Source organism: Lathamus discolor, chromosome 3 (assembly GCF_037157495.1).
Source record: "Lathamus discolor isolate bLatDis1 chromosome 3, bLatDis1.hap1, whole genome shotgun sequence".
Lineage (NCBI taxonomy): Eukaryota > Metazoa > Chordata > Aves > Psittaciformes > Psittacidae > Lathamus > Lathamus discolor.
Window position 1 is genome coordinate 97006661 of NC_088886.1, and position 26786 is coordinate 97033446.

A 26786-nucleotide genomic window follows, 5' to 3' on the forward strand; every position below is an offset into this window, starting at 1 on the left:
GTGGAAGACCAAGCAGCACTGACCTGGGTAGGGGTGGCCACAGAGGACTGCGATGGCAAAGGGCTGCAGTTCATCCAAGCCCTTTTGCAACTCACTTTGGACTCCCTATGCTCCCACTATGATTAATGCCCAGCCTAGGTAATCTGTCGGTGGGTGGCTGAGGGCTGTTTTCTTTTCCTGCATGGCTGTATCACACCAATAAAGCATTTTACACCCTGTGTGTACTGGTGATGGCCCAAAGCGAGGTCAGCACCGAGGAACGGTGAGTGTTTCACACCATTAGCCACCCCTGCAGATCCCACAAGCCACTCTGTGGTGGGAATTGGCCATCCTGGTCAGTGGTGATGCCCTCCCGGTCCCGGCCCTGGATGGGCGGCACAGGCTGTTTTTCACAGCAAACTGGCTGCAAATGGAGTTCAATACAGGTGTATGCAGGAAGTGATTCGGGAATTGTTCCCAGATGTTGTAAAATGTCTGCAGCTCCTAGCCAAGCTGCTGGGGGCTTTCATAACAGCTTACCACTAGCTGGAAAATGTTTATAGAGGGGAGCAAAAGCCCAGAACATTCATTCACGTTTGACTGCTCAGTGTGAGCCTGGATTCCTTCCTAGTGCTTGGGTATTTGGGCAGGTTGGCTGCAGGGAAGACACACAAAGCCTTATCAGGCAGCACATTCAGGAGTGCTTGTGACTTTCCCAGAGCTACTTTCCAGCCATCCTCACTCTCTACCTCTGGCACTGTGACCCTGGAACAAGCGTATCACAGTTTTGGCGTGTTTGGGACATGCTACCAAAGTACAGCAGTATTATGTGGCAAGCACAATATATGCTTTGGAAGGGAGTTTGGTTTATTTTAGCTGCTCCAAATTTACTTGACCTGTTTAATCCAGCTTTCACACTACATCATCTCAGTCACTGGGATTGCTTTTAGGTCATGCCCCACACAGTATGTGCAGCCAGTTGGCCTTTCATCTGTATGCTTAATTGTCCAATACGATTTCCATGTGATTAATGGAAAACCTCAACATCGGTGATAGGCCAGGCCGTTCCATCATCCACGTTATGTTTGGCAGGTGCAGGGTCTGGCCCACTGAGAAAGGAATAGTGTGAACACGGCACGTTGGGGAGCCCAGACCACTTCCTAGCTGGGTGTTATCTGATTGTTCCTTATCTAGGTTGGGTGTAAGTTAAGGCACCTACAGGAAATCAGTGGGAGGCAAAGCTCGTGGTGTGGGCAGCCCTGTCCTGCTCTAGATGCTGAGCTGTGCCTTTGTGTGACTCTTTGCTGCCCTGCATATGGAAACAGCAGCTCAGGCTAGTTCTGGTGTGGGAGCCAGTGCCGTGTACAGCGGTAGGTAGGCATGCCTCTTCTTTCGGGACCCGCCTCTCTGAACTCAAAGCACAGTGCTGCAGCCACAGCATGGGAGCAGTGGTGGCACAGTGGTGGCTGCTGCTACGGTCCACAGGCTGAGGTGCTGCAGGTAGAAGTGTGAGTGCCAGGTGAGTCCCATGGCTGCTGCAGGTGGTCCCCAGCACATGCGGGACAGGGCAGCTATCGGAGGCCTGGTCACAGGTCGCACCAGAAGCGCCGCATGTGCCATCAAAGAATGAGCAGCTGCAGTGGCTACACCCTCATCCTCATGCTGCTGCCTCATGCTGCTGCCTGTGCCATGGCTGTACTTGAGTTTTCTGTCTTACAGGGACTGTAGTGTAATACTCTGAGAGGGTTTCATGCCCCTTACAAAATGAGATGATTGCCATCGGCATCATTTCTTTAGAAGGGAGTCACTCTGTCCCCATTCCTACCCTCCGGTTTCTCCTGCCAACAGCAACAACCATCACCCTGCCTGTCAGCCACTCCCTTGCCAACCAACTGAATCATACTGGAGATGGGAGGCTTTTTTGGGTGCTAAAACTTTACAAGGCGAAGACTTACAGAATACACCCATATGCCCTGCCTGGAAACTGGCTCCCACCTCTGTGGAAAAAGCCAGCAGTCTCAATTAGGCATTGATGGAAAGTGGGGACGAGCTGGGGCCAGAGCCAGAGGCTGCAGAAGTTTCCACATTTGCCAGCACTGATCTTGCAGACCTGTCTGCTAATTTCGTCTTGGGCTCAATGTCACTGGACACCCAAATGTGCCAAAAGGAAAAGTCAGGACCATTTTCACACCTGGCTTACTGTGTCTGGGACATTTTCTTGCTGCACCATAAAACCATTGCTCCATGTCACTTGTCTCCCTTAATGTTCAGGGGAGGAAAGTGCTCCCCTAAGCAAGGCTCTTTCTGCTCTGAAGAGCTATTCCGTGGCTCCACCAGGCCAAGCAAATGAAGAGAGCTTCGAACAGGCCAGCAGGTTCATTGGGTAGAATTAGGTGCATCCCTGATGGGAAGGCCTCCTAGAGCTATTGAGCTATCTGAGGAGTGACAGAAAGAGCTCTGGAAAGAAGAAAAGGACAGGATTATTTGGCTATAACCGAGTTGCAGGTGGCCACACCTGGGGACTAGGAGGGCAACCAAGAATACAGCTCCCGCCCCTTGCAAATCAGTGCCCTGTGCCTCATACATGGCATTTTTGGTTCTCTGCTGAGCCTGGGACTGTGTGAGAAAGAGCTGAAACCACAATCACAACTCGATTACAGAGGCCTTTTCTTGCTTCCCACACAGGCAATGAAATAGCTGTGGTCACGCACCTGCTTCCTTCTGATCTAGTGGTGGCCAGGGCTCAGCACTGGTTGAAGCCTGAGTTGCCCTAACTATTTCTCCATTTCCTTCTAACAAACTTAAGGCCCTTTCAGTACTTCCTAAATAAATGCTTCTCATTTGAAAAGTAAAATTAAAATAAATTACTGAACACTGCAGAACAAATAATTTTCTTTAAAGTACCATTGGCAATGGAGAACACCAGGGCGTTTGCCTATGCCGCAGGCACCGTGGGTGCTGGGGCTGGCTGGGAGGTGTGAGAATGCTATTAGGGACTTGGGGAGGGGACAGAATGTTATTGTAATACAAAATACTGCTTTTGTAAAAACAGGAGTGGTGCTAACTATGTAATATAAGTTCCGCTTGAAATAAAGAGGCCACAAAAGACCAACAACTGTGAAATGCAGGCAACGGGGGGAGTTGAGAGAGGCAAGAGAAACCGAGGAGGTAGAAGGCATCTAGGGACTCGAAGGTTACAGTCTAGTTATTTAATGCACAATCCCTTACAAACTAAATCTGTAGGTGAAGGAGCCTCTGCTGAGGTTGATCAACTTTACAATCTAAACACAGGTGTCTCATTCCAGTCACTGGGAGGATTTTAACCAGCTGGGTTTTTTAGAAGATTGTTTATTGGGGTTTTATTTTGCTTGTTTGTTTGACCCCAGGAGCAGGGTGCAGATTGGGGGCGGGGGGGGGGGGGGGGGGGAGAGGGGAGTTAACAGCAGATTCCTTTATCTCTCTCTCTTCTGCCTTCCTTAGGTATCCCTGAAAGGGGCTGGTGATGTGCCAGAGCCCAGGCAGTACCTGGGTTAAAAGAAAAGCAGGCTTTAACTCTTAAGAAAACAAGAATACCTGCCAGTAAAGAAAATGAGGTTTATATGCCCATTACTTTTAAAGTTAAACGCTACCAGCTGTATTGTCTACCTTTACAAAAAGAAATCAGGTGACAAATTTCCCCTACTTTTCCTATTTAGCAAGCTGTTTGAAATCTGCCAGCTCTGCTGGTAAAGTGTTGAAGAGAAGATCGGGTTTATGAAGTGCATTAAATTCTCATTTGAAAAACAAAACAAAACAAATCTAAGCTGTATTTCACACGTACAGTCCTTGAGGGAGCAAATCACACACACCTTAGACTGCACTTCACCTTTCCTGGGCCTGTAAAACCTTATTTGAGCCCCTATTTCTCCTCCCATTGTGCTAAATTCTTTCCAGGAGGTGCAGAGGGCTCAATGTCGGAAGGAAATCAGGGGAGAAAAAGTTCACTTTTTTCTCTTGGCCACATTAATTTCATAAAAGCCTCCAGATGTAACTCCTTTGGTCCAAATGTCTCTGTCTGCCTCGAACTGACATTTCTTCCCCTTGTAGAGAGATGGGCAGAGATACTTATGGCAGAAAAGATAAATCGCAATGTGTTTCTCAATCCAGCTCTGAAGGTCTCGTGCTTTCCTCACGGTTCCTGCATGTTTTTACATGAGCATACAAGAGCACCTCAGGACTCTAAACAGTGTAAGTGGCCGTCTGGGTGTGAAGCTGTGCCCCTACAGTTTAAGACATCACTGAAGACAGAAAAACATGGGTGCAGGCTAACTAACCTCCTTGCTAACTCAGGGTGTCCTTTGTTGTGGCTCAGTGCTGGGCAGAAGGCCAGAGCATGGCTGAAACCCACCATGGAAGCCCAACACAGCTTGGCCGCCTACTATGGCATTCGTGGCTCATGGCTTAGCCAGAGCCTACGACCTCATCCTTATGAGCTCCATTTATTGGACCTGTAGGATGCTAGGAGGTGCTTAAACACCTCTTAGAAATTTTACTTTACTCAGTAAATCCCTTTGTGACCCCAGAAAACCATATGGTGAGGCAGAGGGAGGGCTAAACCCTAGCCGGTCTCTTGGAGAGCAAGAGTGGGTGGTGTGGCCCAGTGAGCAGGAATGCAGTGCGTGGATGCATTTAAAATAACTTTAAACGGAGCTAATTGGGACCAGCTTTTCAAAGTAAAGTATCTGCAATGAATTAAAAAAAATAACAAAATACCAAACTAGCTACAGCAGTGCAATATTCAGTTGTAGACTGCAAATTATGGTGGTGTTTCTGTTAGTTTCTTGCCAATTAGCTCAACTGAGCATGAACATAGGTGAGTTGCAAGGTTTCCTTCAAAAGCATGAATGCTGGGCAACTAATGGGTATTTCCGTGGGCATGACTGTCCAAGCCTGCCCCAACAGCCATCAGGTTCCTGATGGGTGCTATGCAAGTGTTCCCTTAAGTACAAGACTACATCCATGTTTACATTCATATATTGCAGCTCCTACTGTCAGACAAAAGAGAGTCCTCTCAGACTAGTCCAGCATCCAGCACCTACTCTGCTATCTGCTTTCCTACAACAGCTTACTGGGGGAAAACATATTAAACACAGGCAATCAGCCTTCTGCTGGCGTCGTCTCTGGCTGCTGGCTGCTTCTGTGCTTTGGGACTTCCTGAGCCAGGGTTGCAGCTTCGTGGTTAATAACCCTTACAGCATTTCTTTTTTATGTGGCTCTGTAATTGGTTTTGATCCCATTTATTCTTTTGACAGCTAGGATATCCCATGACTATGAATTTCAGTCTGCTGTGTGAAATTTTTGTTTTTATTATGTTACCTCAGATAGTTTAATCCAAAATTCCCTGCTCCTAGAAGGAAAGCACTGTGGAAGCAGTGAATGTTTCCTCCCTTATTCTTGTAATTTGTTATGTTATAGGCCACTATCATATCCACCCTCAGTGATCTCTTTTCCAGCAGGCAGGGGCCTGCTGCACAAAGTCTCTTTTCACAAAGAAACAATTTCTTCCCCTGCATCATTCCTGATTTTTTTTACTTCTGTTTTATCCTTTTAGGGTGATAAGGATCATATAATAACGTTTTCTCTTGGTTTCCAGTCCCTACTTCCAAATCCTCTGTTTGTCTCTCTTTAAGAAAGACAAAACACCACATTGAGTTAAATTGTTCAAAACAACACCATGCACTCATTCCTGACTGTTACTAGCTGATTTAAAATCGGTTATTGAATATGGACTATGTGGGGTGTCTTTCACTGAGTGTCAGCGACTCAGGCAGCCATTGCTCATGTTTGGATTTGCTTTTGCTGCTCTGAATCAGTGAATTGCTGTTCACCTCCCTGCAGAAGACCAGCTTTATAAAGTCGGTTCAGCTTCCTCAGATCCTGAAAGATGTTGGTGCGAGTGGGTGCTGGTTGTCTTTATTTAACTGCATCCCTTTTACATCCGTTTAATTAAAGCAGCGCAGACACGTGGGGTAACCCATGTGGGTAAATGGCCAAAGAAGTAACCACACCTTAGAGCAAGTAGCTGGGCAAGGTGTTACTTGGTATGTGCAACCGCTGTGTATTCAAAAACTGCTCATGACATTCAGAAACTTCAGTGGGGTATGCTGCAAAGCAGTTTGAGTCGGTTCATTACAACGTGCCCTATTCATGTTTCTGTCCAGCAAAGCTTACTTCTGTGTATTTCATTGATGAAATTGCTAAGCCTAAGACTTAACTGTATTGAGTTTTCAGTTACTGTAAACATTGGAGTTTTCAGTCTCTCCTAGACACAAACTGAACTATGCTTTGCCTCCTGGCAACCGGTGAGAATTCCTCTTGTGGCACTAATGTCTTTGCCCTCTTTCCCTGTGGAGAGGCTGTTTGGTTGGCACTGCAGCAGGCACAGCCAGGCAGGAAGCACCTGCACCTGGGGAAGAGCTGGTGCCCCCCCTCTACCCCTCCCCAATCTGGCCAGCACAGCTGGAGCCCCCAGCAATCAGGGCTGGCAGCCAATATAAGAGAAGTGGAGTGAAAGGAGCCCTTTCCTAGGTTCTGTGGGTGCCAGTTCTCTGGATTTCTCTATGAAGAGACTCGACAAAGGTATTTTTTCTGCCCTATGCTTGTGGTATTTGTCTGTTTATCACTGCTTTATTTGCAAACAGTGAGGTTTGAGATCTTACTTCCTATTACTCCTGCAGTGTGTTTCTGCATTATTACTTCTCTAAGTTCTGCTGGCTGCAAACAAGTGGAGCATAAGTGTGTCTGACTCCTTGGAAGTCCATTGAGTTGTACTTTCTTGTTAAGTCACAAAACCATATGGAAACCTTCAGAAAAGCTGGCTGGGGTTAGGTTTCTCGTACCTGCTGCTTAGACGTGTTCAGTAATTGTGTAAGAGAAAGCTTTCTTATGGTGTTCTGGCATTCTAGTTCCTGTCTCAGCTGGTGGAAAGGAGGCAAAAGTACAAAACGAACAAAATTCTTGGCTTGCAGCCTGCTCTACTTAAAGCATCCATAAAGATTTGGCTATGGTTTGCTTTCCCTGTAGGCATGGGTTTTGGTTGGGTTAGCTGTGCATGTGAGCTCCATTTTACCCTTTATTACATAAAAAAAGTCAATGATTATTGCATTTGTATTTAGCTAAGTTCATGGCATAGAAACAAAACCCCCAAAGAATGCCCTGGGTTGCTGCTGCCTCTATGATCTCATGTGCCACAGAGCCATATGCCTGGGCAGTGCTTTTAGGCAAGGATGGCTGACTGTGTTCTGCTCTCTTGCAGAGCAGTGTTGGCCATCTCTGTTCACCTGGGGTGCAAACCAGGGATGCTCTAGTGCCTCATGGATGTGATTGCCTCACCTTCAGTTCCGGCCCTTTGGAAAAAGGCCCAATGAATGCTGCCTGAGGTGGGTGTTTCTCAGCATGTTCGGTTGCTAAAATGTCTCCTGAAGTTTGTAGAAGGATTATGAGAGGTATTTGCCCGTGTTGTTTGAATGAGGTTTTGCAGCTTTGGCAGGTTGTATCATGGCCAGATGTCTGGATTTTTTTTTGTTGCCTGAAGTGTTCTTGAGATACAGATGGTGAGGAAGAGAATTGCACTACTTTCAGTAAAATGAAAGTGCTTGGTGAGTAGGTGTGGGCCCAATAGCTGGTGTTAGTGAAAAAGGAGTTTGCAAATGACCTGTTTCTCTAAGTTCAGGAGGTGAATACTAGAGAAAAGCAAAGCTGAATGTTGTATTCTTTCAGGATCACAAGCTATGTGCTATGCGCTTCTCAGAAGTAAGGATTTGATAAGTTCTTCCAGTTAGGAGATTTCTTTACTTCTTGATTTCTTAGTGGGAAGATCTGACTGAGTCCTTGGTGTTTCAGCTTCCTCTCCTGCTAATGCCTCTTGTGTACATGCTTCTTCAGAGGGATATGGAGAAAGGAGGAGCCTTTTTCACTTATTTGATTTGTGTTACATGACAGTGAATAATCCATATGTGGGGGCTCAGAGCAACACCACACAAGTATAACATGCGGACTGTTTGACCTCCTTAGTTGGGATTTGAGGATCTTAGATGGGGCTTTTCGTGTGATGTGACTAACTAAAAATAGTAACCTCAGTGTACTGTTTAAATTGCTTTTCCATGAAGAATAATGAAACAGCTTTTTATTTCAAAATATCAATGTTATGTTAAATCCCCATTATTTTTTTTTAAAGTGACCATTATTTGGCTGTTCTGTTAGAAGCGGGGCATTGCATTGTCTCTTGACCTCATCCACATAGCGCAGGAAGGTGAAGCATTTAGCAATGAAAAGTAAGGAAAAAGTAGTTTGGTATTTGTTGTTGATGCCATATTGTTTGTGTTAATTTACTTCTGTTTTAAACATGAAAAAGTTATTTCTTTGAGGAATCACAGAAATATGGCAATAGGAAGCTAGGACTTTGCAGTTGGTCTACTCAGTGTTTTTTTTCTGGTCTTGGTGGAGTGCTGTATCTGAGGTGTTGGTATTTGGGAGCCCCCCCTTGTTCTGGTGGAAAGATGTATTTCAATTCTGAACTTGGCTTTGTGGCTTCTGTTTGTTATAGGAACAGTGCTATACTGAAAAGCAGTAATCTGCCTCAAGCAGTGATGTACCAACTAGGTCTGAATGTGTGCTTTTCCTTTCCACGGGGCTCAGCTGGAAGCACGTCTTCCATCATGTGATGAAATAGTTACTTCTTTCAAGGCTTCAGATTCCTTGGTCACACGCACCCCTCCACTCCCTGCCATCCTGCATGCCCATCCACACACGTGCATGCACGTGTTCTTGCTTTCTCTCATGCAGCCTGAATGAGAAGAGCACTCTAATCTCCCAGAAATCAGGCTTACTATGTGATATAACCTGTGTCACTATGGTAGAGTACTCCAAGTGTCAAATATGCACCATGCTTGTAGGGGTGATCTGGCAAAGAACAACTGTGTGATGGTGTGTCAACTATTTTTTTTTTTTTGCTTGTTTTAAATGAAGGAGGTCTCTCAGAGGTAGGATACCTAAAGTCCAAAGTTTCATGACATCCTTAATTGTCAATCACAATAGTATTGGCAGTCTCAATAGAAAACTTGCTTGCTATGGATCTTTGCTTGGGGATGTGAGGACAGCATTGCTAATAATCATTTAGTAGATCTAGTTCTTATCAATTTCTACTGTTTGCAAAGAATGAATTAGATCGAATCCCCTAAACTTTAAGTGATAAAGCTTAATGACTTAAAACTGATGTTATTTTTCATTCTATCAGCGTTCTGGCACCTAAGCCTTCCCATCCAACTATAAGGATAGAAGTGTACTTTGTCTGATTATAGGAGGTTTTTCCTTCAGATGAATGCTAGACAGTAGCAGGCTGATAAAAAACTGAGGGCTGGCACCATTAACCCAAGTTGTTCCAGCAGCAAAGGAGGTATTGGGTGAAGCTCTCTCACCTAGGATGCAATTGGGCTCACTGCAGCTTAGGAGCCTGCCTGCAGTGGAGGAACTTCTTCACCCCATCTGGATCATGGTTATGCTGGGCCAGGTTTGCAGTGCAAACACCAGGCTGCAGCTGGGCAGTCCGTAACCAGGAACCCAACACAGCTGGTAGTAAAACTTCAAAGGAAGGACCATTCAACAAAACCATACCACTCTCTTGCTTTTTTTTTTTTTTTCAGTACTTTAATACAGCATTAAAATGCTAGAATACTAGAGGAAAGCTGTATACTATCCAGCAAATAAGGCACATGTCGGAATGCCATTTTATGGACAATCCACAACAGAGGTTTTCCAGTCTCTTTAGCAACACAGTCAATAGACGAGCAAGCTGTCATCTTGATTGCTGAAGCAGAACTGGTACCTCTGAGGCCTTTGTCCATAGGTTTTGTTTGTTTGTTTTAGCTGTACAAGTTTAATAACAATTACAGAAAAAGAAATTGTACAAATTGCCAACTGAATGTGACAAGGACAGTGGGTACAGCTAAACAAATGTAATAATCATTACGTTAATTTTTTTAAAGCTGAAGAAATTCATAAGATACAGTGTTAGTTTTAGCACTAGTACACAACGCAGTGAGTGCTGTACTAAATAACCTTTTAAAGGAAACAAGAATCCAGTACAGGGTTGGGCAGACATCCCAGTTTAGCATGGTAAAATATCAAACTAAAAACCCAATCCTTCACAATATAATCAAACTACATGAAATGTAAAGTGTAAAAATGCTTCAAATACGTGCACATGCATATTCTATATTGCTATGAGTTCTAATTAAAATAAACATAAATCCCTACAATCATCTACTTCAATCCTTTTCTTATATCCTTTGATTGATATTATTGCTGTAGCCGATACTGCATAGCTGAGCTCACAGTCTGAAAAGAGTTGTGAAAGTCAAGTTGCCAAACAGTGTCCTAACCAACTCTCTTCCCCTCTGGTTATGGGAAAGAACCACCATTTGAAACCCAACACTTGTGCTTCGGAGTTTCTGAGAGCCGAGTCTCTACGGTGCTTTCAGCGTCTTCTGTGTCTCTCACAAGGCCATAAAGTGACAGTATACTGTTATTTGCTCCTCACTTGCTCTATGTCTAGTGATAGCTTTTTCTAGCAATCCTTTTCCAAATACACATAAATAAACCGTATAAGCATTTTCATATAAGTCTAAGCACTTGAATAATACATTGGTTACTTAATACTGATATTTTCATCCAAGGATAACAAAAACAATATGGCTTAAAGAATTGCAAGGTTTTTGTCAGAATTATGTACCAACTTTCATATAATATTTTATGTAGACAATATTTCCTTCTTAATGTAGTTCTGTTGCATACTTTATACAGACAAAAGCATTGTAAAAAAAAAAAAAGGTAAATTACTTCCATAAATATTTTCTTGAGGATACATCCTTAGTTCTGCAAAATACTTAAGAAAACTCTTACCTCTGTTAGTATCCTAGCTGAGAGGAAGGCCCTTCTGAAAGCTTCCAAATTGTAAAAACTTCCCCCCAAAAAACAAGCAATACTTTTTTAAAAAGGCCCTCAAATATATACAAAAAAGTTACTGCAAAGAGTTTCCAGATAACAATTCAGTATTACAAGAAATATTTGTAACCATTCAAAAATTTTAACATCTAAAAAGGTTTCCAAAATACACACATAGTATTAAAAAAAAAAAAGAAAGAAACTCTATGTCAAGTATAACTCAAGATAAATACACATCTGCAAGTAAAACTGTAAAATACTTCATACAGGGGTAAACATTTATATCAATCTTCTATAGCTAGTAACTGCACACGATTGTCCCTTTGAAATTCATCCTAGAAAAACAAACCATCATCCCTATATCTAAGATCTCAAACAGCCCTCTGAGCACTTCAGCAATGTAGCAAACTGAACGGACAGCAGTGGTTTTGCAGATAGGAAAGAGATTTGGGCAGAAGCCCAATCAGGAGTGGAGTGATATCTCAAAGAATGATTTTTGTACGGGGATAGTTCCATCACATTTTAACATATGTTGGCAAAGGCAAGTGGAAAATATATGTCAGTTCACTTAACTTAAAATGCACATGTTGGTGATTTATTGCGTACTGTTCAGTGGACAACTCTTTGGGTCCATACTAGGAAAAAAATATTCTACGTGACTGCATGACAAAGAGAGCTAAGTTATGAAATTTGACACCTCCAAAAGCTTTTAACTTTAAAGGTTTTAAGTAGTTTTATTTTTGGAACAACTGCTAGAGCATCACAGGTATGTAACCCATGTATAATCTAAATTTCATGTTATACAGAAAGGTATAATGTAGAGAATACTTCTCGGCATAAGGCTTCTCAGGCATACTTAACTTCACATTTTTAGTTTACAAACTAATTCCCATATAATGGGGAACTTCAAAATACACCTGTTTCCAGAAATAATATATACTCCTGTGTATTTGTCTGAAATTAAAAAGCAACATTGAGACAAAAAGGCCTCAACCTTTGCTTGTGTGGCATCATTTTATGTCTGTGGTAGCAGCAGTAGAAACTGGCTAAAATGGGGTCATCCTTTAAAAACTACGGGGATTTTTCTTCATCACGATTAAATGAAGTATTTGTAACAACTTCGTTGGAGTTCAACATCAAGTTAAAGCAGCTAAAAACCTACACCACACCTTTCAAATCTCTGATACTTTTCTCCAGAGCAGTGCCAATGCCAAATACAAATTCCTTGTGAAATGTTCTGACCAACTGAGAAAACAAATAGTGTTTAGTGCTTATTTTCTATAAAGAAATAAATGAAAGCTTCAAAATCTTCACAGAAAGGGGAAAGGAGGAAAAAAAAAGCAGTATTGTGTGCTGGATGGATTGGTAGGCAACATCTGAGCTTAAAAACCTAGTTTGATGTATTTCTCTCGGGTACACCCCTAAGCAATACTCAATTTAGGAAGGCCTATATTGATTAAAAATGAAAACACTTTTTACTGACGCTTACTTCACTTCTGGTACGACTGTCTAAAAATGCCTTCAAGGATTACTAGCTGACAGGTGCAGAGCTGGTTAAACAGAACATCAGAAACCATTCAGAAAAATCTCAACTCCTCTTTCCAGTAAAAAAAAGAAAAAGTGAATTTTTAAGGTATTTCTGATTTGGAAAGAGTTAAATCCACGAATTACCTTTGAAGAGGGTGGGGTGCAGAGAAAGTAAAATAAATCATCTACATTTTTTAATCAATCTCTTTTTTCTTTTTTGAAATAAAAGTTCAGAAACTTCCCTTTTGTGCCATTAACAAAACACCAATGGTCATAAGCTACTGTATGTTATGCATGTGGATGTATGTTTTTTCCAGCAACCCACAAACTATATACAGACAAGCATAGAGTAAATGCCCAGAGCTGAATACTACAATCCTACAAGCAAAGCTCATGCAGGGAGGGACAGAAGAATGCTGCCCTCTCATGAGCTTGGCACTGCTGCTGGGCTTTAGGGAGATGAGGCTTCAGCCCTGAGCAGCCAGGACTGAAAACAAGGGGATGCTCCAACACAGCTGGGGGGAAGGCAGAGCTGAGCCACATGGTTGCATGGGAAGGAGGGTTGTTGCTGCTCCCCAGGGATCACCAGCCACTCTCCCCCCACACCCCACTTTTGGCAGGGATGGCAAGGCAAGCAGGCAGCTTCCAGCCCTGGGGTGCCCAGGGTATCACATCCGCATCCCACACTGGGATGGATTTGCAGTCTCTGAATTAGGCAGAACCAACTACAGCAGTGTTGCTTCTTGCTTTTCCACGTTTTGTTCTTTACCTGCTTTTCCCCAGCATAAATGCAGGGGAAAATCTATTCTTTTTATTTCAAATGTGCTAAATACTACTTAAAGACTTTTATGTCTGCTGCCTAGGAAAATATCAGTGATATAAATATTGAACTCTTACAAGTATGCTCTTAAGAATTATTATTCTACACCTATAGATATTAGTTTTGTTAAAGTACTTCACATGTATTTTTAGTACAACCTAAAAATCCATAAGCTAAAGGCATTGCCATATAGTATTGAACCTGGATAAATAATTTTTTAACTGGGCACTGTCATGAATATAGCATGTAATGCTATCTTTTAGTTGGCCTTTGTTCAGAACCTGGTTGTGTGCTATATGCTGATGTAGCTGCATCAAGGGATGTGATATTTTACTGATCTAGTGGTTATTGCAAGATCGGAATTTTTTCAACACAGAAAAAAAGGATGATAGCAACATCTTGGTTTCAGGGAGAAAATAACATTCTCCCCTACCTTCATTTAAGGGGGTTTCTCTACATGTCCTTTAGCTGGATGTGAAGCATCAAGGTGTTTTGTTATGTACTACTAAGTACTGAAGAGTAAAAAATAAATCTGGTTTAGTATGTGGCTCTTCCAAAATTACTTGTGCTTGAAACAAAATATCAATGTTAATACTAGAGGTCAAGCTTTGAAAAATCTACCCCTAGATTTGCCCGTGTATTTTCTTACACGTATGGGCAGATTAGTATTTTTGTATAGAGAGTTTGTCTCTAAGGTAATTTCTGAGTCTGTGCAAAAGAATGTGTTTCCATGTGATAATGCTAAAACTGCATATATTCACTGAGGCAACTATACTGTTATTAGTGTTAACTTTCAATAATAATATTTTCAGCTATTTTAGTTGATGGAATTGCTGGCTGGACAAAACTAGTTTTGAAGTCATTAATTTAGTTAATACTGGTTTAGCATTACGTAGCATTTTTCACCCAGTGATGTCAAAACACTTACAGATACTAAGTGAACCTCACAACTCTCCTGTGAGGTAGGTATATTAAAGTATTATTATCCCCATTTTGCAGCTGGGGAAACTGAGGTCCAGAAGGATCTTGTGACTTGCCCAAAATCAGGGAGCTTATGGAAGAGCTGTGGTCAGAAGCTGGGAGTCCCAATGTTTACTCATTGCTTCCGCCAGTAGGTTGGGCCATTTGGGCTACTCATAAATAATGATATTTGCAAGATATGTACATGACCACCTGAACAAGCAGGAACAAATTTGCCCTGCTTATAGCAAAGCAAGGAAATGGCAGAAGTTGCACCCTAGAGCAAATTTATGAAGAGCTTCACATTTCCTATACAAATGCTCACCAAGTTTTCAATTGGCTTTACAAAAGACCTTGACTGTACATCCTGTTATCAGTTGGCATAAACCCTCTGCTGTCTTAATATTATGGAATTAATCCTCAAAATATATTTAATTCCTATCAAGTTATTTAGAGGATGTAAAGTATTTCCACTAAGTATCATTCACATAAATTGATCTCTCTAAAGGAAAGTTCATAAAAATAGAAATTGTTGATTTAAAAAAAAAACAACAACAAACCAAACAAACATCATCCCTGTAAGTTTTTTAGTGAATGCTGCAAATGAATTGCTTGTTGTGTCCTTTTGCCAATGTACTCTTATGTAGATGTACAAACAGGATACTGTCTCGAGGTACTTTCAGTTCATGGTATTTCCAATCCCTGATGAGATACTTCTTTGCAGCAGGATGCCCCTGCACAAAGTTCTCCCTGAAATGGGACAATGAAATATAACTCCTATATCTCTCCTCAGGTACGTAGGTGCTTCAGGAAGACAAAGAGGGAAAGTTAAGGAGTGTTCTCCATGCCTCAAAACACCCCTAGGGCTAACAAGTTTTATAACAAATTTGTACAGTAGAAAAAAGGACATAAAAGTATTTCCAGAAAGTGGCTTTAAAACTATTATAGGTTTGGCTAATCTTTCAATTAAGGGTTTTGGGGACAGCTTGAAGTATTCTTATCCCCCCTTATTCACAGTAAATTTAGTGTCCTTGTGGCCTAATGAACAACCCATACACATGCAGGAAACATTTGAGTGGGATTATATGACAAGAGAAGGATCTGTTAGTTGCACAAGCAAGCCAATTTTGTCTCCTCCAAAAACCTCTTGGAATCCTTCCTGATGCTCTGGGTCCCATTATGGCATTCCCTTTCTACCCAACCCACACCCTCAAACAATTGTTCACTTTTTTTTGCCACATTCTGCAAAAATGATTTTGCCTAAGCCCTGCCCATGTGATGGTGACAAATAGAAAAGGTCCAAGAAATCAGCAGCACATAACTCTCAGACTTTCTAAAGCTGGGAAAACATTTTTCCTTCTTTTATGCTGTGGCTTGTTTCATCTTCCTTTGTCTTGTCATATAATAGGAATAATGTTCATGTTGTGGGTGAATGCTCGCAATTAGTGGCCCCACAGTTATTTAACCTCTGCAAAAGCCATACATATAACATATGTTCCTTGTGAATGTTATACCTTGCCTATTCAATAGTACTTCATTTCACCTGGCCATGATATAGGATCTGTGTAAACAATCAGCAGAACCTGCAACTGTGGTTCTGTTGTGAACACTATCAGTAACGCTTCATATGCGTGTGTACATATACATATACATTGACATATATATATGTATGTATACAAATCATAGTCCCATAAATACCTGTTGCATGTGTGCACATGCACAGGAGAAATGTTACATTCTATTAATGGTAAGGCATATTATTAGATAGGCAATATTGGCAATTATTTTAGCTTTTATCTTGATTTGTTGTGTTGCTGTTGATCGCATGCTGCCAGAGGATCTTCAAGGATGATGGGGATGGGAAGAGGCCACTTTGAAGGTTTATTGCACACGGCGGCAGTAGTAGCCCAAAACTTTGCACTTCTCACACAGATGCTGGGGGTGTTCTTTGCTTTGATCTGAAACATCCAAGCCGTCCGGCTTTTCAAGGGGTCTCTGCAGTGAAGGAAAGGAAATAAGATTAGATCCAAAGTTTTGTCACTGTTACTCTTTATTATGAAGCCAACTTTTATGCTTAACTGAGCTTTTTGCTAGTCGTTATAAAGCTACTATATTTCTTCTCTGAAAGGATGAAACATTTTTTCAGCTCTCTATTGGTTCAGAGCTGCCTCATGGTTTAGTGTCATTCTTCGTAAAGGTGATGGTAACTTTGTTGAGGACAAATTGCTAAAAGAATGAATTGGGGTCTGTATTTATAAAAGCAGTAACACGGAAGAGTTTATTCTCTTGGCTCCAATAACTGAGATGTCCCAAATGCATTTAACTCCTCGAGCATGGGAATCCCATTACCCAGCAGCGCCAGCAGGGGTTACCAATGTTGGGATTAGCTGCTACATGAAAACTTAACCATGCACAGATATAACTAAATGAGGTTTTCCCAGTACTTAGTCTCTTATTTCTGAGGCTGGGATGTTTGAAGTAGAGCAGCTGCAAAGCTATTAATTAATCAAAAAACCCCCAAGCCCCCACACCAAAAACTCACCAAAACCCAACCCCAAACCAATTTCCCAACACAACCCTTTTCCCTGAATGTGACTAATAAATTGAATATGTATTTTTAACAATATTAGTTCAGTCACAGTTTTGGGGGGTATAATTGGGTAAACAAGGGAACGAAACGTTTTGCTTTTAGTAGATCTTTAATTTTTCATAACATATAAAGGGTTTTCACAATCATTCTGAAAATAAAATACTCAAATACTGCAGTAAGGTTAAGTGTTTGGGAAGTCTAATAGGTAGAGAGGTGATAGAGATGTGAGGTAGAACATAATAAAGTGCAGCATTTGTTTGAAAAAGAAAACAAAAAAACAACAAAAAAATTCAATAACCCATAATAACTTTTTTTTGGTGTGAAATGTGCTTGAAAAACTACTGCATTGCACAGTGCCTGCCCATGAAGATAGCAGTTGTTCTGTGGGACTGTGTTAGAGGCAGCAAGTGGTGTATAATCTGAAAACAAGCCATAAGCTTCTCACTGGTACCACAGTGATAGTAGACTCTTGATTATTTCTCCAAAATATGGTTCCTGTAGCAGGGAGTGGATAAATACAAATTACAAAGTTATGGCCATTTTTTCTTCACGCCTTTCCTAAATCCTAAAGACTTTCCTTTATCTGTAAAATCTTAAAGTACATCTGATCACCTAGGTTTTTATTTCTAAGTTCTTCATTCCAAAGCCATCCACTTTAAAGCCTGTGGACAGGAAGAACAGAGACATTCAAAGCTTTTTCATTTGACTATGTAACACTGCAAGTATGCCTTGTAATCGAGAGAATACAGGGGTTTCTCAGCTTACTGAATAGCTAAAATGAGAGGAAACATATTCTACTATCCTGAACAAGAGATAGCTTGAAATTCTTGCTTGTTTGTATTGGGTTGTAAGTGCAACATTTCTTATACTGCACAGCTAGTAAGGACAATACACGGGAATGATTCAGTGGTGATTGCCAATGGTTTGTTACTCAGTGTTCTTGCCCATGATGTTGTCCCAGGCTACCTATGTCTTTGAGTTTAATTGACAGTTTAATTGCAAATAAAATTCCCTGTATCAAGCAGAGGATAAGGAAGGCAGATGGACCCCTCATTTGCTGTAAATCCTTTGGCCTCCCCCTGCAACCTCACTGAGCTTTGAATGACCCATTGGAAGTCAGGATGTTAGGATTTATGATTAGAACCAGCAATCCCATTTCTAGGCTTGCAATCCAACCATGGGTGAGGGCAATGCTTCTGCCACAATACAGACAAGTTGAATAAACTGATCTGGTCAGAAAAACTGCCCATCTGCCTTTTCTACCACTTATTTCACCAGCATCTGTCCACAAATATTCTTTAAGAACTTGTGTTTCATAAATGTAATAAAAGATGGTGCTCAGGTTCAGGAGTCCCAGGAGTTAATTTATGCTCCCCTATGGAGGATCTGAGAATTCTGAAATGCTACACTTAAAACAGGCTATTCTACTCAGTTCTGATTGCTTGTACTGCTAGCTGTGCTCTGATTAAAGAGAAAAACTACAGCAGTTATCATGTTTATTGATATAAGCCAGATTTTTTTTTTTTTTTAATATGCAAGGCCTTGGGAATCATTTTTCCTGGAAATAGTGCAAAGGACATTAGGAATGCCTTGAAGCGCCAAAAGTTTTTTGGATGATTTTCAGAAACAATAGCTCTCCGTGGTTTGCTTTCCCCCTGTGTTGATTGAGCTCAGCTTTTTGGCCTGAGAAGCATTTTGATTTCAGAAATGTTATTGTTACCAGTGTATTACGACACAGAGGATGGGGAGAGAGGGGTTACAAATGCAGGAAAGCAGGTTGCCAAGGGCCAGCTGGAAGGAGTGGAGCTGAGCAGAGCCCGGGATACATTTCTGGTGAGGCAGTGGAGGGCTGAGGCTTCATAGCTGGTAGTGTGCTTGCATGGTTTGTATCCCAAAAACGCTTCAATCCAGCTTTTGCATAAAATGAAGACCACGTCATCTCTATTTGCTGTTTTCTCTTTATGGGTTTCTTGTAAGACAACCCCTTCCCCCCACCTCCGAACACCCTGAGAAGCAACTGTTCTCGTCAGGCCTTTGTCTGTAAGTTACTAATCGTGGAGGACTTTAAAGTATTAACCTTACACCCTTGCAACCTTTCTTATACCCTGCTAAAAGGGTAGGACATTAGACAGCTGAAGAGCTGTGTGTCCATCAGGTTGGACTTCCTTGGTGCAGGCTGACCTCAGACAATTCTTGCCAGCTTTGGTGTGGTAGAAGCAGAGGGGAAGGAGAAGATGCTGATGCAAGAGGGGTGCGTAGGACTGGGCAGCCGCAAACTGTGTGCTAGATTTGGGCATTGCCTTAATTATGCAGAAGATCCGAATACCTGAGGAAGCTGTAGGAGTTCTGTGCTGCTGCTGAGAGACTGGTAGCATGAAAACTCAGCCATGTGGTTAGTGAGGGTGAGGAGAAGGGGACAGGCTATTTGGCTGTAAAAATAATTCCTTTCCTTAGCAAGAGATGAAATGGAGCTTGTAAAACAAAAACCCCTGCTATGTTTCTCTGGGAAAGGTATGCTTTTCCCTGTTTTTAAATTTAATATTTCAATTTTCGTTGTCTTTTTAGAATGCAAGCATGCAGGATTTGGCAGTCTGTATTTTCAATAAAAACTACAGGCATGGGCACTCTTACATTCTTCTTTTTTGTCTGTCTGTCTTTTATTTTCTCCTGATATTTTCTGGGTGGAAATAATGTTCTGCAGCCCACCAGGAAGCATTTGGTGGTAGTGACTAAAGCTGTTGCCCCAGGGGAATGAAGCCGAAAGAAATTTAAATCTATACAGTAATTCCTGTCATTCAAATGAACTTTTGATTGTGAACTATTGCTGTCCCAGTCTACGTGTATTGAATGAACTCTGCACTCCCCACAGGTTAGTTGAAACCCCCAAACTCTCAAAACAAAAAGCTCAACCTTATGAAGTGTTAGGTGTCAGAAAACATCACTAAGACATCCTTGAGGAAAATTGCCTCCATTAAGAAGCAGAATGGAATAATGTGACTGCTTATGTTTGTATTTAGAAGATTGCTTTTTTATTTTTTATTTTTCCTGAAGAAGGGAAGAAAAATGATTGCACCACTGACGGGTAAAGGATCATATCAAAAATTCACATACAAAACCCCACTTCTACATAATTTTCTGGACTCATTACCTAAAGTCCTAATGAAGCAAATGAAATAATTAAATGAGAGATCAGATATGTGAACAGAAATGGATCCTACAGCCATAGCTGGCAGGATAATCGTTAGGTTAACAGTCTTAAGAAGCCATAGATAGTTACGTTTCCCTCAAGATACAAATGTTACTGTGAATTAGTAAGTTTTTAGTCTGATGCACTGGGGAAAAAAGATGAAATGCAGTGTGCATTCTTGAGCAGTAGACCCTCTGCATTCTGTCTGTGGGGAACAAGAACATTAATGAGGCTTTCAGTTCTTGCTTGTGGGCCTAAGAGGCAGTGATAAGAAGGCTGCAGATCAGAGGCATGATGCTCAGAAAGAGCAAGCAGCCCCTGCCAGCAGCATGCCTCTGGGTCAGGCCAGCTAAGAATGAATGATAACTGTATGAGCTAAATGGTGTAAGTCTCTTTTTAGAGCTCAGAGAAGCAGCAGTCTGGGATGATCTGTATTCCCACTGCTGGAGTACAGAAGTACAGACATGCTAGGGAGGGTTTATTAAATCTAGAGAGTTCAAAGGTTGTAATTGTAGGCCTGAAACTGTTGAAAAGCTTATTGGGCTTGAGTGGTCAGACCCATGCATCCTCATACAGAGATGGCTGTGGATGCACCAGTGTATGGAAATTGTGATGGGACCACTGCATTGCCCATGGAAGTAATAGCTTGGATATTATGAAGAATGTATTTACATACCAAATTATTTCCAGTCCAACAGTAAATTCCTGACAGCTGGGAGAAAACAGTGTCCAAGAGGACAAGTCAGTCACCAGATGGCTAGTTCTGCACCAGCGCAACAGCTGTCATCAGAAACAACACTCGAGTTACCCACAAAGTCAGAGAAGCCTTGATAAGAGGCCAGCCAGGAAGCAACCACAAGCACAGATATTGCTGCTATAGCAGGCAGGGGAAGAAGATGAGAATTCAAAGCTTGGCATCTGGGCTGTTACAGTGCCAAGAATGCTGGTGAATGGATATGAGAACTGGCTCCTTGCTGGAGCAGGGGAAGAAGGAGCATAAACAACTACAAAATCCAAATTCCTTGGAAGAATAAAAGGTAGGGTTAAGTCCAGTCTGAGATCTCTGGTTATGTTTAGAGTAGCTACAGTAACTACCCAGGAAACTACTTTTGGAATAGACATGGAGCACCTTTGTCAGCGTGGTTCTTTGGTCTCTTACTCTTTGATAAAGCTTGAGCTCAACAGCCCTCCAATTTTTGCCCCATGTCCTGTGAATTCCTGTAAGCAGTCCCACAGGGAGGTTTATCACTTGAGGGGCATGGTGGAAACACAGAAGGAGGAACACAGTGGCACAATTTAGTCATGAAAACAAAAATGCACGCAGAGTTTCTCTGGGCTAAGGAGCAGTGCTACAGTTCTGGTGCAAGAGCCACCTCATTCCGTGCTCCATGGGTGAGTTGGGGAATGAATGGCAGCAGCCCTGTTATCAGGCTCTTGCATTACTTCTTGCAATACATTCTCCACCACCTCTCTTAGACACAGAGATTTAGAGCTGTATTTATAGAGAACTTTGAAGTATATACACAGCTGTAAAATTGCTGAGAAGACTTTTCCTGCCCCAGAGAGATTAAAAGCTCATTCTCACAAATAGGGTACGTGGAATAAGAGCACAGGGCTGAATTGAGACATTCCTTGTGGGGAATTGGCACGGCATCATTTCCTGAAGTGAAAAGAGCCTCCAGGAACAAAGAGCAGGTGGCAGGGAAGTGTGGCTGCTCTCCTCTCCAGGGACCCACTAACGAAAGGTATGCATAGGAAATCAAGATTGAGCGTAGCTGCACAAGCAATTCACAGAGCCAGAGTATGTGCTTCAGTGGCTACCCCAGAGCTATCCAGAGTGCAGACTATTATCTTCAGTACTCTGATGGTATTGCCTGAGCCACTTACATGAGAGTATTTAGACAAGAGCCATCCCTTGTGAGAGAATGTGGACAAACCCTACAGGACTGAAAAGTCCATAGACTGAGGAAAGAAACTGCGGAAGATGAAATAGAGATGGAGGTGAGGACTGGAGAAAAGGGCAAGCCTGGCAATTGAGAACAAGCCCATAGTTCACTGCAATGAGTATCAAGCAATCCTGAAATGAGTATTCACATTTTTTTCCTCCTAAAATGGACAAAAGCATCCTCATCTCCAATATTCAGGGTGACATAGCAAGGCTTAGTGGCCCATGTGGTTATAACTCGGCAATCAAATAGACTCTACAGAAGTAGATCTATTTGGTGAGAAACTAGGGGAATATAGAGATACTCACTTGGCCGTATCAGAGGATGGGAAAGTATCCTTGGAGGTGGTTGCTGTGTCTTGTCTATGTCTGCATGGTCCTGTGTCCTCTACTGCCCAGGGTCAGATGTGGATCAGGGGAGGTTGATCTGACCTGGTGTGAATTTTCATGCTGTATATACTACTGTGAATGTAGACCTCTTTATAATATGCCCTTGCCAGGGAAATCTGGCATCTGTATGGTTTTAAACAGGGTCAGAGTTGTTTGCAGCTACATAGGTTTTGTAGTTTTGTGAGTTCTTGTAACTTGACATAAGGATAGTTAATGTTGAGAAACAACAGTGATTTTCATCTGCTGATAAAATGACCATTATTTTTTTCTAAATAACATTCAAAATACCTTTTTATCTGTTAGTCACAATGATATATTTACTAAATGGTAGGGCAGGGAGAAAGAAAAGGAGGTGATGAATTCCAACACACTGCAGAGAAGACATATTGACAAGATTGTTTGGAAGTAGAAATAATTTATTTCACTAGAGGTAAATACTGTCTGAGCTTGAATGGAGGTCGGACATCTTCTGTCTGGCCAGTTCATCTGGGTTTTGTTAAAGTGGGGGGAAAAATATGATCATAGTGCAAGTAACCATAAAAGGATTATATCACATAGTGTAGTGATTTGTAGCGAAAGACACCACAAAAGAGCAACATCAATTTCTTTTTCTTGAATGGAATTAAAATGGCACAAGAGAAACATGGCTTCTATGGAGAGGCAGCATCTTTTCTTAGATAAGTTGTTTAAGCTAGTAAAAACTGGCTAATGGAAGATTCAGATTAGAGTGAAAATACTCTCATACCATATGATGAAGGTGGGAGGAGCATGTAATTAGCTGAGGGTATCCATTAATGCACAGAAGGTGGGGGAAGTGATTGCTAAAATCTTCTAGAAGTACATTGAAACTCAAACATGAATAAGGACTCTCCTGTGGTAGGTGCAAAGTAATTCAAATTATCAAAATCTAAACAGTAAATAGGAAATATATGCAGAAAATGTTAAGGTCGTGTAGCAGTGCTAATTTAAAAAAAAACTAGTAAAACAATCTTATGTGAACAATAGGATTATTTTTTGTGCTTTAACTCTCAAACTAGAAATACTGCACTTAGTTAATTAAATATCTTTCACTGTAGATTAACAAAATATTATCATTGGTGTAAAAGTACTGGTGACTGGGTACGGCACATTTTCCAAAATGGTGCAGAATAACACCACATGGATAGATTCGATAAATGTTTACAGAGAGTCTGGTGTGGAGCTGGATGCTTGGACAAAAAACATGTATGGGTTAGCAAACATTAGGCTCTGTCAAGAAGCAGTGCTGACCTCATGCAGCCTGCTAGCTCTCATTTGCTGCTGGCTCTGCGCATAAACTGATGCTGTTTTCTTTACTGTCTGGCTATTGCTGGTATGTTTAATCAGAAGGAGCACAGGGCACCTCTGGAAGAATGAAAAAGACTAGGACGAATCACTATACTAACACTGAGAAATAGAAGCAGATGGATATGAGGCAGTGACAATAGGATGTAAAGTCTTTTAGCTCAAGGTTGTTAAGTGCAGATTTTGGGAAAGACCATTAGCAACTGGCTGCAGGTTATTTATATCTGGAAGCCTAGTTGAGATGCATTCTTGTCTTGAAGATCTCGAATATCTGCAGCACATAGTAGTAGGAACACCTGGATAGATAAGAAAAGCAAAGCTTTTCCACGTCCTGAGTTATGGTGTCTTTAAGGAATGGCATGAAAACACAGTGATTGCAGTCAGTTGTGGACACTTGCACTACACATGCTGCAATTATTACCTGGAAAACACAATGTATATGGCTCCAAAGTAAGCACAACTTATGGAAGCACTGTAGACCGCAGTGCTTCCTCAGTATTTCTTTGACTTTAGTACTACTAGATTAGACTCTTTTAACCCCGCCACAAGGGGCAACGCTGCCAAAGAGACTACTTGCAAACCTTCTTTACCACAAAATACACATGCTCCCCAGGTGATAATGCTTCTTCTGTAATATGGATTGGGATACCACAAGTGATTTCTTGTGACCCTTTGAACAGTACCATAAGTGATGGAAAGAATTTAGAAGAACAAGGTAAATATTTATAGACTTGTGTTATAAATCAATGGTCTTGCAATTTCTCTCACCCTCAAGACTGTACTTCCATGCATGTGATAAATGACTTCATTGCTCCGCCTGGATTTTGGTGCAGTTGTCTACACAAGCTGTATAAACAGAGGCAAGGAACCAGAGATTTTGGAAGCTTTGAGGCTGTCTCATGTAAGTTAGTGAAAGAAAATTGCTTAGCTTTCCTTCCATATATGCTTGCACAGAAAAAGGGGTCCTTGCTTTTTTTTTACTTGCAATGTAGTCTCCAGTGCCACTTTTGTCAGGGAAATTAGACTTCAGTTTCTAAAGATGACCTCTTGTTTCCTGGTTTGGTATGAGTGGCATTAGCCCACACAAAGGGGAATGGTTCACATCTCAACCGGCCAACAGAAATGCAGATATTCACTGCCTAAGCCAGGGGATTGTACAAATTCAGTGTGAAGTAGAAAAGCTCCCATGATAGAAAGAAGGGATGATCATCTTGCAGTGAAGTATATGAAGTTTAAAGTAAGGCTTCTGCCACAAGTGCGGTAAGCTTCAAATGCTGCATTTTAACTGCAATTCACACTGCTTCAAGGTACTAGCAAGCCTAAGTCAATATTTTGGCTGCATATTGGAATGCAATGTTGCTGTAGAGACTAAGCCAGATCTTGCCCTTAGAATTCAGTGAATATGCATAGGTCTACAAAAGGAAGAAATGCAGCTGATTTGATGTTCCTGTGTGGACAAAACCTTGGCGCAGATTCTCCTGGAAGACATGCTAAGGCACATGAAAAACAACAAGGTGCTTGGTCACAGCCAGCATGGCTTCACTAAGGGGAAATCCTGCCTGACCAATTTGGTGACCTCCTATGATGGGGCTATAGAACTGATGGACAGGGGCAGAGCAGTTGATGTCATCTACCTGGACTTGTGCAAAGCGTTCGAGACTGTCCCACACGACATCCTTGTCTCTAAATTGGAGATACATCAATTTGAAAGAGGGACCACATGATGGATAAAGAACTGGGTGGATAAAGAACTGGCTGGATGGCCGCATGCAAAGAGTTGTGGTCAATGGCTCTGTCCGGCTGGAGACCAGTAACGAGTGGTGTCCCTCAGGGATTGGTGCTGGGACCAGTCTTGTTTAACATCTTTGTCACTGACATGGACAGTGGGATTGAGAGCGCCCTCAGCAAGTTTGCTGATGACACCAAGCTGTGAGGTTCAGTTGATACGCTGGAGGGAAGGGATGTCATCCAGAGGGACCTTGACACGCTTGTGAGGTGGGCTGATGCCAACCTCAGGATGTTTAACCATGCCAAGTGCAAGGTCCTACACCTGGGTCGGAGCAATCCCAGGCACAGCTACAGGTTGGGCAAAGAAGAGATTCAGAGCAGCCCTGCAGAGAAGGACTTGGGGGTGCTGGTCGATGAGAAAATGAACATGAGCCGGCAGTGTGTGCTCGCAGCCCAGAAAGCCAACCGTATCCTGGGCTGCATCAAAAGGAGCGTGACCAGCAGGTCGAAGGAGGTAATCCTGCCCCTCTACTCTGCTCTTGTGAGACCTCACCTGGAGTATTGTGTGCAGTTCTGGTGTCCTCAACATAAAAAGGACATGGAACTGTTGGAACAAGTCCAGAGGAGGGCCACGAGGATGATCAGGGGACTGGATCACCTCCCTTATGAAGACAGGCTGAGAAAGTTGGGGCTGTTCAGCCTGGAGAAGAGAAGGCTGCGTGGGGACCTCACAGCAGCCTTCCAGTATCTGAAGGGGGCCTATGGGGATGCTGAGGAGGGACTCTTCATCAGGGACTGTAGTGACAGGACAAGGGGTAACGGGTTAAAACTTAAGCAGGGGAAGTTTAGATTGGATATAAGGAAAAAAATCTTTACTGTAAGGGTGGTTGAGGCACTGGAATGGGCTGCCCAGGAAAGCTGTGAATACTCCATCCCTGGCAGTGTTCAAGGCCAGGCTGCACGAAGCCTTGGGTGACATGGTTTAGTGTGAGGTGTCCCTGCCCATGGCAGGGGGGTTGGAACTAGATGATCTTGAGGTCCTTTCCAACCCTAACTATTCTATGATTCTATGATGAAGCTTAATAAACTTGTTTTTATCTCTTCTTCCTGCTTGCCGCAACGAATTTCAATATTCCTCTGTCTTTTCATCATAATAAAGTCACAGTATCTGTTTTTTTTTTTCTCCTGACACCCTTCTCCAAAGTATTAGTAATTGGTATGACGTGTTCCTTATAAGCCCATGCAAAGAGCTTTTTATGGGAATTTTGGAAACACTTAAGTAACTAATGAGACGCCTAAGGCTCCTGATGGAATTCCTTTGCACCTATTGCAAGTACATCTAAATGATCTGTCTATG

At 42.1% G+C, this 26786-nt stretch overlaps 1 protein-coding gene and 1 long non-coding RNA gene across 3 annotated transcripts in view; one reads left to right on the plus strand and one right to left on the minus strand.

Moving 5' to 3' along the window:
- The first annotated feature begins 6525 nt into the window (after positions 1 to 6525).
- The window catches only part of LOC136010090 (uncharacterized), a 31949-nt gene continuing 11688 nt past the window's right edge, over positions 6526 to 26786 (plus strand). For both annotated transcript variants that reach the window (XR_010610752.1, XR_010610753.1), the window contains exons 1-2: positions 6526 to 6597; positions 7274 to 7397. This is a non-coding gene — a long non-coding RNA (uncharacterized LOC136010090). The remainder of the gene's footprint in view (positions 6598 to 7273; positions 7398 to 26786) is intronic.
- ZCCHC24 (zinc finger CCHC-type containing 24) overlaps positions 9642 to 26786 on the minus strand; it is a 118814-nt gene continuing 101669 nt past the window's right edge. The window contains exon 4 of the mRNA XM_065670733.1: positions 9642 to 16261. Coding sequence (XP_065526805.1) covers positions 16148 to 16261 — 114 coding nt within the window. The 3' untranslated portion in view covers positions 9642 to 16147. The remainder of the gene's footprint in view (positions 16262 to 26786) is intronic.